Source organism: Selaginella moellendorffii, unplaced genomic scaffold (genome assembly GCF_000143415.4).
Source record: "Selaginella moellendorffii unplaced genomic scaffold, v1.0 SELMOscaffold_63, whole genome shotgun sequence".
Classification (NCBI taxonomy): Eukaryota; Viridiplantae; Streptophyta; class Lycopodiopsida; order Selaginellales; family Selaginellaceae; genus Selaginella; species Selaginella moellendorffii.
In genome coordinates this window covers 1,119,716-1,129,421 of record NW_003314324.1, presented here as the reverse complement: position 1 = coordinate 1,129,421, position 9,706 = coordinate 1,119,716, and the positions used below count along the sequence as shown (strand labels likewise).

The 9,706-nt window shown below is 43.8% G+C and overlaps 1 protein-coding gene and 1 pseudogene across 1 annotated transcript; both read right to left on the bottom strand.

Moving 5' to 3' along the window:
• Nucleotides 1-6,388: 6,388 nt before the first annotated feature.
• Nucleotides 6,389-6,886, bottom strand: LOC9644997 (probable polyol transporter 4). The gene is made up of 2 exons (XM_002984594.2): nt 6,849-6,886; nt 6,389-6,795 (listed from the first exon to the last, which is right to left on the bottom strand). The coding sequence occupies exon 2, from the start codon at nt 6,782-6,784 to the stop codon at nt 6,389-6,391; it is 396 nt and encodes a 131-aa protein (XP_002984640.2). The 5' UTR covers nt 6,785-6,795; nt 6,849-6,886.
• A 13-nt stretch (nt 6,887-6,899) lies between these two features.
• LOC112351599 lies at nt 6,900-9,164 on the bottom strand (annotated as a pseudogene).
• Nucleotides 9,165-9,706: the final 542 nt, after the last annotated feature.

Here is a 9,706-nt window from a genome sequence, read left to right as displayed (position 1 = left end):
ATAGTAGGGATATGTATAGTAGGGATAGTGGGTAGGTCGGGCATGGCCGACCAACCTGAGGCATAGTTTAGTTCCCGCTTGCGTGCCTGTCCTTGTTTTGCATTCGGCTTGGGTCTAAGTTCAAATTCCATTCCATGCTAGTTGGTGGAGTACCCATGTCCTCATGTTAGGCCACCAGTATGCCGAAATAGCGCCAGACTCCATTTGGCTTCGTTTTGCGTGCTGGTCCTAGCATTAGGATGCTGATTGCTCCAGGACTGTTCCAAGTCACTTCGGGCTCCTGTCCCTTCGCTCCTTGGGCTATATGCTCGGGAGTTGCTCCATGGTTCAGTTCCATCACTCCTTGGCTCCATGCTTGGGAGGTTGGCACCGTTCCTTCGTTCAGTGGCCCAAGGCCCTGAACCTCGGGTTCCACACCACTGTCCTTTGGACACATGGCATGTGACACGTGGCATCTATCATGTGGCACAAAGAGGGTTTAGGTTCTGCTTTGTGGTGTTATCCTATGGTAAATCACCATAGGATAAAGGGTAAAAACCACATGCACTACAAACACCACCTACATCACAGTCCCGTCTCTCAAAGACTGGGCCATCTATCCATGAGTGATAATCCTAGATCCACTCCTTAGCATCCTTAGGATGCTTATAAACATGGGGAATAACCTTCCCCAATATCCCTTTTTTAGTCCCCACTAAGCCCCTTTCTGTTCATGGTCGTATTCGCCAACACTGCCACTAGGTCAAACTTTAGTAATTAATCTTTGGGACTAACTTAAAACTTACTAAATATAGAATGGCACTAAATTTAGATATGGGACCAACATCATTTTGTTTAGGATAATTTCTGCATTCCATAAATATGATAAATTAGTAAATCTAGACACTTTCTATAAATAGCAATTGGTATTGAATGGAATTAATATAAGATATATGATAGCAAGGGTGTTTAGCAAATATAGTAAGCTATTATTTGGCAAATATTGAGGGACCAAGCTCACCCAAGCTAGTTAAGAAATTGATCATCATATATGTACTTATGATGAATAAATATAAAGTAGAAACTTTTATGTTTTTCTTGCTGAGTATACTTAGCCCAGTATGAAAACTTTATATGTTGGCTTGCACTTGCTAATGTTGGGAACCCTTGCAATATTGGAGACTAATAAAAGATCTAGCAATATCGACCTCTTGCTCTTATGGTAGTAAAGAAAGAATATTTAAAAGGACTAACTGACAAATAACTTTTGATACCCACAGTCATATTTATGACACTCTCCCCCCCCTTAGGGAAGATTGACGTCTTTGTCAATGCATACTTTAGTTTATAACCCTGCCAAGGAAACAACTCCAAAAAAAATTCATGATGTTCACATTTTGTGAAAAATGTGCTAACTTAAATGAGTTAAAGTAACCTCTCTGTTTAACGTAAATGCACTATAATTTAGACACCTTCTAACTATCACTGACAAGGAAATAACTAACGAAGTTAACCACCCTTGCTGCTCTATGTGGCATCTAGCTGTAAACTCATGAATTTGGAGTTCCCAAGAGGTCACCTAGCCCAATACGATTTAAACCCAAGGACACTTAACCTCAAATATCCCAAGACCCTGAACTAATTGGAAAAGAGGGTGCACTTTTATTCATGGGCCCTTTTCCTCTATATTTGAACTCCATAGATCGTCTCTCAAGTGGTTCCCTTTAGTTGTTTACAATCCACCACACTTCCCTACAAGTTCATGCCCTCGTGAATAGAAGCTAAGAGCCACAACTCTCTCAAGAGCCCTACTCTCTTGACACCCTACCCCTTGGGTCAAGCTTAGCGGGAGCAAATTGAACCAACCAAATGTCAATCAATATGTGGTGTGATTCTTTTAGCCAACCAATAGAGTCGGACTCGAGACCCTTTTGATACCAAATGTAAACTCATGAACTTTGAGTTCCTGGGAGGTCACCCAGCCCAGCAAGGACGCTTAACCCCAAATATCCCAAGACCCTTAACCGATTGGAAAAGGGGGTGCACTCTTATTCATGGGCCCTTTCCCTTTATATTTGAACCTCATAGATTATCTCTCGAATTGTTCCCTTTGGTTGCTTACACTAGCTTACAAAAGTGTGATATACCCCTACAGGGACATAGTGAGAAGTTAGAGGTCCCAACCCTCATGAGCAAAGAAACCAAACCCGTCGGTAAGGTTTAGATAGATTATTATAAACAGGTAGTTAGAGTTATTTAAACTATCACGCTCTTTTAAACCAAATAAGGAACTATAAGGAACCAACTCCCCAATGCTAAAGCATCCCCGAAAGCATAACCAAAATGATAAGGAGGTTATTGGTGAGACTAAGTTCAAGATCAAGTCCAAGACTGACTTTGAGACCAAGTTCGAGACCGAGTCCGAAATTGAGTTTGAGATTGACTCTAAGACCGAGTTCAAGACCAAGTCCAAGACCGAGTCTAAGACCGAGATTGAGACTGAATCTGATATCTGAAATTAGGTTCGAGACCAAGTCTAAGACTAAGTTCAAGGTCGGGTCCGAGATCAAGTCTAAGATTGAGTCTGAATACTAATACAAGTTGTGGAGTGAAAGCCCAAAGTGTATGTCTCCCGGGGGGGGCTATAGGGGGTTCCAAAAATATAGTAGGGATAGTGAGGTTTAGGAACTAATCTTGAAGGAACTCTTCAGTAGTGCTTCCAAATTGACTTGAGGTTAAGACTAGGGTTGAGGGGCCTTGGGTGGGAGTGAGCATGGACTCGAATGGTGTTGGAGGGGCCACCCAAGGAAATTCAAGTACCTTACAGCTCATTGGTCCTTGCCCTTCCTAGGGCCTTGGGCCTTCCCAAAGTAATTGTCCCCCGGGTGGTAGGGGGGCTATAGAGGGTTCCAAAAGTATAGTAGGGAGAGTGTGGGGGTTAGATCTTAGTGGAACTAGTTTGGCCAAGAAAGGCCAGTGTGACCCAGGGAAGGTTATGCCCACGTGTTGGGTGATGATATATCCATTAAGGAGTCCAAGGCTAGAGTGAATACAGACTTACCAGTGGGTGTAGCGCACCTGAATTTGGAGCCGAACTCCAAGCCCGTTGCGCTACGAAACGAGGGTCCGGTACAATCCCACGAGCACCAGCTCCCCGTATCCAGCACCTGCACGCAAAATGGTGTCAGACGGAGTCTGGCACAATTTTGGCATACCGGTGGCCTAACGCGAGAAGGAGGGTACTCCACCGACTAGAGCAGCGTGGAGCTTGGGCTTAGACCCAAGCCGGACGCAGAACAAGGAGCGACACAGCCCAGCGGGAGCCAAACTAATGTCTCAGGTGGTCGGACATGCATTCCAACCACTATCCCTACTATACATTTGGAACCCCCCACAGCCCCCCCCCCTTGAGGGACACACGCTTTGGGCTTTCACCCCAAGCCACCCTTAGTACCAGGAGTTAGTCTCTGGGACAAGCTCAAAACTTACTAAATATGGAATGGCCTTAGATTGCGAATTTGGACATGGGACGAACACCATTGTGTTCAGGCCGACCTCAACATTCCGTAGATATGCCAAATGAGCGAATCTAGACACTTTCCATAAATAGCATTTGGGACCGAAACGAGACTAACACAAAGGGCGTGATAGCGAGGGTGTTTGGCAAACACGGTAAGCTATCATCTAGCGAATATTGAGGGACTAGTCTCAATATCGCGGGGGTTCCCAACACTAGCAAGTGCAAGTCAACATCATGAGTTTCTCATCACCGTGTCAAGTATGCTTGACTTAATGACAACTTAGGATTTCCTTCCTTAGTGCCCTTCCGATCTAAGTGCACATGTGCTGACCAGTTTCTCAACTAGCTTGGGCGGAGACCATAAAGGGAACCAGCAGTACTGACCTCCTGCCGTCGTGGCAGTAAGGAGAGAGAGTCCGTAAGTACTAGCCGACAAGTATCTTTCGATACCCGAAGTCACATGCGCGACAGTGGGGTAGCTTGGTGAAGTGTTCAAGAGCTAGCTCTAGTTCCTTTGGGAGATCAAATGGTCGATGTTCCTAGTCCAAACATGGGTGGCATTACCTACTTAGATACCTGGTGTGGCTCAACGAAACCTCGCTCTAGCCCATGGCTAGAGCACCTAAAGGTGGAAGGTGGGGTGCTCATGTAGGGCTATAGTGTTCTGAAATGTTGTCTTAAAATCCTAGATTGTGGAATAGAAAAGGAGCAATCCTCTGGTGTAGTGACTAAGGATACAGTCATATGGTGAGGAAGTCCTAAAGGATAGTGGGATTAGTAGTCAGGCCTATGGGCTTAGCTAAAAGTACAAGCCCAAAGTGTGCATTCCTCAAGGGGGGAGGGGGGCTATGGAGGGTTCTAAATGTATAGTAGGGATGGTGGGTAGGTTGGGTATAGCTAACCAATCTGAGATATAGTCTAGCTATTATTTCATATTTGTCCTTGTTCTATATTTGGCTTAAGTCTAAGTTGAAGTTCCACACTATGCTAGCTAGTGGAGTACCATATCCTTGTGTTAAGCCATCGGTATGTTGAAATAATGCCAAACTCTATTTAGCTCCATATTGCATGCTAATCTTAATATTAGGATGTTAGATGCTCTAGGATTGTTCTAAATCACTCCATACTCTTGTCCCTTCACTCCTTAAGCTTTACATTCAAGAGTCAATGCATACTTCAGTACTTTTGCTTCTAAGCTTTATGCTTGGGATTTTGGTTTTGTTCCTTCATTTAATGGCTTAAGGCTTTGAAATTTTGGTTCTACTTTGTTATCCTTCAATATATAATATGTGGCATGTGGCATGTGATATGTGATATATGAAAAGTTTAAGTTCCACTTCATAGTTATCCTATAATAAATCATCATAAGATAAAAAATGAAAACCACATGCACTACAGTGAAGGTGACAAGTTTGAGGACACTAAAAGCTTTTGCTGCTAAGTTTGGTTTACATGTTCATCATATAAACATCAAGATAGCTTTTCTAAATGCCACTTTGAACAAGGAGATCTTCATGCATAAACTAGAAGGTTTTGAAACAAGTCTTGACTTTGTTTGGGAGCTAAGAAAATCCATCTATGGGCTAAAATAGGCATCAAAGGAGTGGTATAAGTGCTTGGATAATTTCTTGCAGGAGAAGGTTTCCAAAAGCTCAACTCATATGGAAACCTTTATTAGAAGCAAGAAGGAATAGATTTTTTGGTCATAGCAGTGTATGTCAATGATTGTTTACCTGTTAGCAATGGAGAAGAGTACCTTAAAAAGGTTAAGCAAATTTTGATGTAGTGGTATAGGATGACAGATCTTGGGAAGGTCCAAAAAATCCTTGGTAAGGAAGTTCATCAAAGCCCAAATCATTTCTGCATTGCAATCACACAGTGTGCACAAGTTGATAAGATACTTCATGAACACAGCATAACAGAGTGCAAGTCGGCTCCAACACCAATAGTCTTTAGTACAAAACTCTCAATCTTTTGTGCTTGAGGTACTTCAAGATATTAGACCATACTAGAAACTTGTTGGCAGCCTTTTATACATCTCCACTTGCACATGGCTTGACATTGCTTTTGCAGTTGGAGTACTCAATCGCTACACCTCTTGTCCGGCAGAGAAACACATGAAGGCAGCCAAATGAGTATTGAGATATCTCAAAGGGACTAAGCAGTTTGGTTTAGCTCTACACTCAAACTCGTTGCATACTTGGATGCAGATTAGGCAGGCGATGTGGATACTAGGCAATCAACATCTGGAGTATGATGTTTACTTTCTGGGGAAGCAGTGAACTAGCTGAGTAAAAAACAAAGTGTGGTGGCTCTTTCCAGTGCAGAAGCAGAGTATGTAGCAGCTTCAGCAGCAACATAGGAGATAGTATGGCTAAGGCTTATGCTACAGGAACTTGGACATGAGCAAAAGGATGCCACTCCACTTTTTACAGATAGCAGAAGCTGCATTGCCATCGTGATTCATGGGTGGACAAAGCATATAGAGATTCAAAATCATTTTGTTTGTGGCCAAGTCAAGAAAAAACAGACCCTGGAGTATATTCCAACAAGGCAGCAAATAGCAGACATCTTTACGAAGGCATTGGATGAGGCACAGTTTTTCCACCTCAGGAGAAAACTTGGAATACATGAAGTAGATCAAGGAGGGCGTGTGGAAGGTAGCAGTTGTTGGTTTGCTCAGGTCTCCAGGAATCACGCACCAATCAGTCAGGAATAGCTTGCATATAGAGCATGATTGACATGTGAATTGTAACTCATTTTCTCTTCACTTCTTGGTTGCTTCTCGAGGTCTTGAAAAGGACCACTTCCTCCTTGGTGATTCTGGCATGAAAAGAACACCAACGGCCAGAACGATTGCTGGGATGCATCCTGCCCCGAGCATCAGTCTCATCCCGACAGCAAGTAACTGACAATGTATCCCAGCAGTATTCCCAAGTTGATAAAAGTCTCTGGAAACGAAACCAAAGCACCCCTGCTTGCTGCTGGTGCCAACTCTGCAGTGTAGACTGGTGCTATCATAAGCCCAAATCCTACTCCTATCCCTGCCACTATACGGCCACCCAGCAAGATACCAAAATTTGGAGTCAGCCCCATCACCCCTGCTCCGAGAAAGAATATGACAGAAGCTATTGCCATTGTTTTCTTTCGGCCAATGGAGTCCGAAAGCCTGCCTGCTAAAACTCCATCGACTAAAGATATCAAGTTTAGCGAGCCTACCGGAACCTCTTCCTGTAGCTCATGAATTTTCAGATCCTCCTTTATGAACAAGACCGCTCCGCTCATGATACCAATGTCTGGAAGACAGAAAGTTAAAACTCAATGCTAAGTAAAGAAACAAAACGCATACCATATCCAAGTAGCACAGAATTCAGAGATGCCAATTCTCTGTTTGGCGCCCTTACCAAACAACGTATCGATAAAAATGCTTCCCTGCTTCTGTGCTAGTCGACAACAGCTGATACGTGCTTGTCTGCTTCGAGCCATCGTTCACCATCCTGTGTAAACCCCCTTGAATCTGAAGGCTCGCTTCTGCTCAAGCCTTCCATCTTTCTGTGAGAGAGATCTAAACTCTCCACGGAGAAAATAACCAGACAGATCTATGTCCTACTATCAGTCATTGGGCGTACCTTACGGCCGAGAGATCCAGTAATCGCATCTTCGTCACTGCTTAAGAGACTAGATGAGAAACGAAAATTGAAAGCATAAGTATACTCAGAGTGGCTGAAGACGATGACCGCTGAGCTACGCTGCGTGAAATAGAGCGATTAAAACCCCAAAGAGGACAATTTTATAAGGATAAACGCATCAGGTTCTTCTTTCTAGTCACCTGTAACTGGCGTCAACGCTCACACCCAAAACGGATCCCAGAAGTTCGGAACAGGATTTCTTACCTCAAATATCATATACAGGCCTTCGAGTGTAGATTACTGAGCACTAAGTTAGAGCTCTGCTGGCCCACGTAGCGTAAAACGCATTCTAACCAAGTACCTAGCTACCACACGCTAAGCAGTTCTCACGATTCTCGAGTGAGAAAACCATCTGCGCTAATAGCTCTTCTGTCGGTTGACTTTGTAGGACTCTGGTACAGAAGAGATGGCTAGATTAAAACCGTAGAAAATAGAATCCTACCTTTAATGAGGCCGTATCGACAGTGAACTTGATAGCGTCCGCAGCAGCTTGCGATCGTAGATAATACATACCAGTCTTTAGGCCCTGAAGTTAATTTTGTTGAGGACAGGCATAGAAATAGTGAAGTCAATTTGGTCGTTGTGGGCTGCTCCATATGAATGTTCAGGCTTTGGCTTTGGTCAATGTATGCACAAACCAACCTGTATATTCAGATCCGGTGTCCATATTCCCAAATCGGTCAAATCGTTCAGCAGATGCTTGTTAACCACAACAAATTCACCACTGTAGCAGGCAACATAAGTATCACAGCTGATACAGAAAGAAGGCATACCTTAGAGCGCGTCGAGTGTAAATATTGGATGTAAGACTCAAAACACTCGTTGTTTCCAAGAATTTGGCTTGTTGATGCTGTCGGCATTGGAGCAACAAGCAAGGAATTGCGTACTCCATGGCGGGCGACCATTTCCTTCAAGGCTGCCCAATCCCAACGACCAGACGGTATAACGTTCCACATATCTGGTTGAAAGACTCCCTGGAAAGACAAAGCATTGATACAGAAAAAGATAATACTCACTACCCGAACCTTACTGACTGGACTTCCAGGATATGTTTCATAAACTCCATATAATTCTGCCAGAATGCTTGACGTTTTCATGGCATGATAATAGATCGTCTCAAAAATGTCTTTGTTCAGATCACGAGCCTGTAAAAGAGAAAACGTAAGACGGCCACAAGAAAAAAACTTTGTACCTCTTCGGAGTCGAATGGGAGCCCAAGGAGAATAAATGCGTCAGCTAATCCTTGGACACCAATCCCAATTGGACGATGTCGAAGATTTGAGCGCTTTGCTGTGTCAACTGGTAGTAGTTGATGTCAATAATCTTGTTTACGTTTTCAGTCACTACTGTTGTCACCTGGAAACAATCTCCAAGTTGATGTTAGAGAATCATGAAAGCTGTGTTACCTCAGCCAGTTTGTGGAAATCAAAAACTCTATTTTTGCATCCTTTGCTACCGACCAGTTTCGTTTCCGAGTTTATTCCTTGTTCACGAACAAACCGAGGTAACGCAATGGATGCAAGGTTACACACGGCTGTCTCAGAGGGACTGGTATATTCCACAATCTCAGTGCAGAGATTTGAGCACTTGATAGTCCCCAGATTTTGCTCTTCGTGTTGCAAGTATCCTGAAACGGAAAAAAGCGTTAGAAATAAGAAGACACTCCTTGACTTCACACCTTAAAAACCATGTACGGATTGCCAGTTTCCATCTGAGATTCCAAAATTGCAAACCAGCTGATAAGGAACATTTAGCTCTCCCCTGATAAACACTGCAAAAAATTAAGCTCGTAAAAGAATTAGAAGGAGACTGACATATCTTGTGTACAAGCTTTCAAACTCTTCACCCCAGCAGTCAGCCAATCCAGGAGCCTTGTTCGGACAAAACAGAGACGAATCGCTATTGCTCCTAACTCGTTCCATGAAAAGATCAGCGTTTCTCATGCCCGGCCCTGCTTGGGGGCAGGCAAGTTCCATGTCATTCTTAGATCTTTTTTAACTCTCTCTTTGGTACCACGATGGCACGAACACTGGACTTCCAACAAAGTTTACGATGGCGACATGATAGTTCTTCAAGGCCAAGAGAAGAAGTTTTTGGCAACAGGAGGAGACACCAACACCAAGTATTCGCAGATTACGTTTACTCACACTCAAGCAGACAGGTTTGTTCTACTGGCTTCGCAAGCATGGCAATGGTGAGCCGAAGTGGGCCGCTGGAACTAGCAAAACCCAGCCTTTACCATCGACTGTTCTGTCCATCGACTGTTCTGTCCAAGAAATAGGTAAAGTGATTGCCTGCCATTGATCCAATGAGAACTCTCCCAGCGACCTTGAAAGCTTTGAATGCGTTCCTACACGAGGAGCAATTCAGTGTGTGCTGTTGGTATCGATCGAGCATCTGTAAGAACACAACACAAACGGCCACAGTGGTGTTTACTGTTGCTACAGGAATTCCTCAGGAGATCATTCTCAAGCTTATAGTTGCAGGCCTTGTAATGGCTAGTGCAGGGACAGCGTTC

Excerpts from the sequence above, each read along its gene's own strand:
- LOC9644997 (XM_002984594.2), bottom strand. The coding sequence starts at position 6,784 with ATGAGCGGAGCGGTCTTGTTCATAAAGGAGGATCTGAAAATTCATGAG.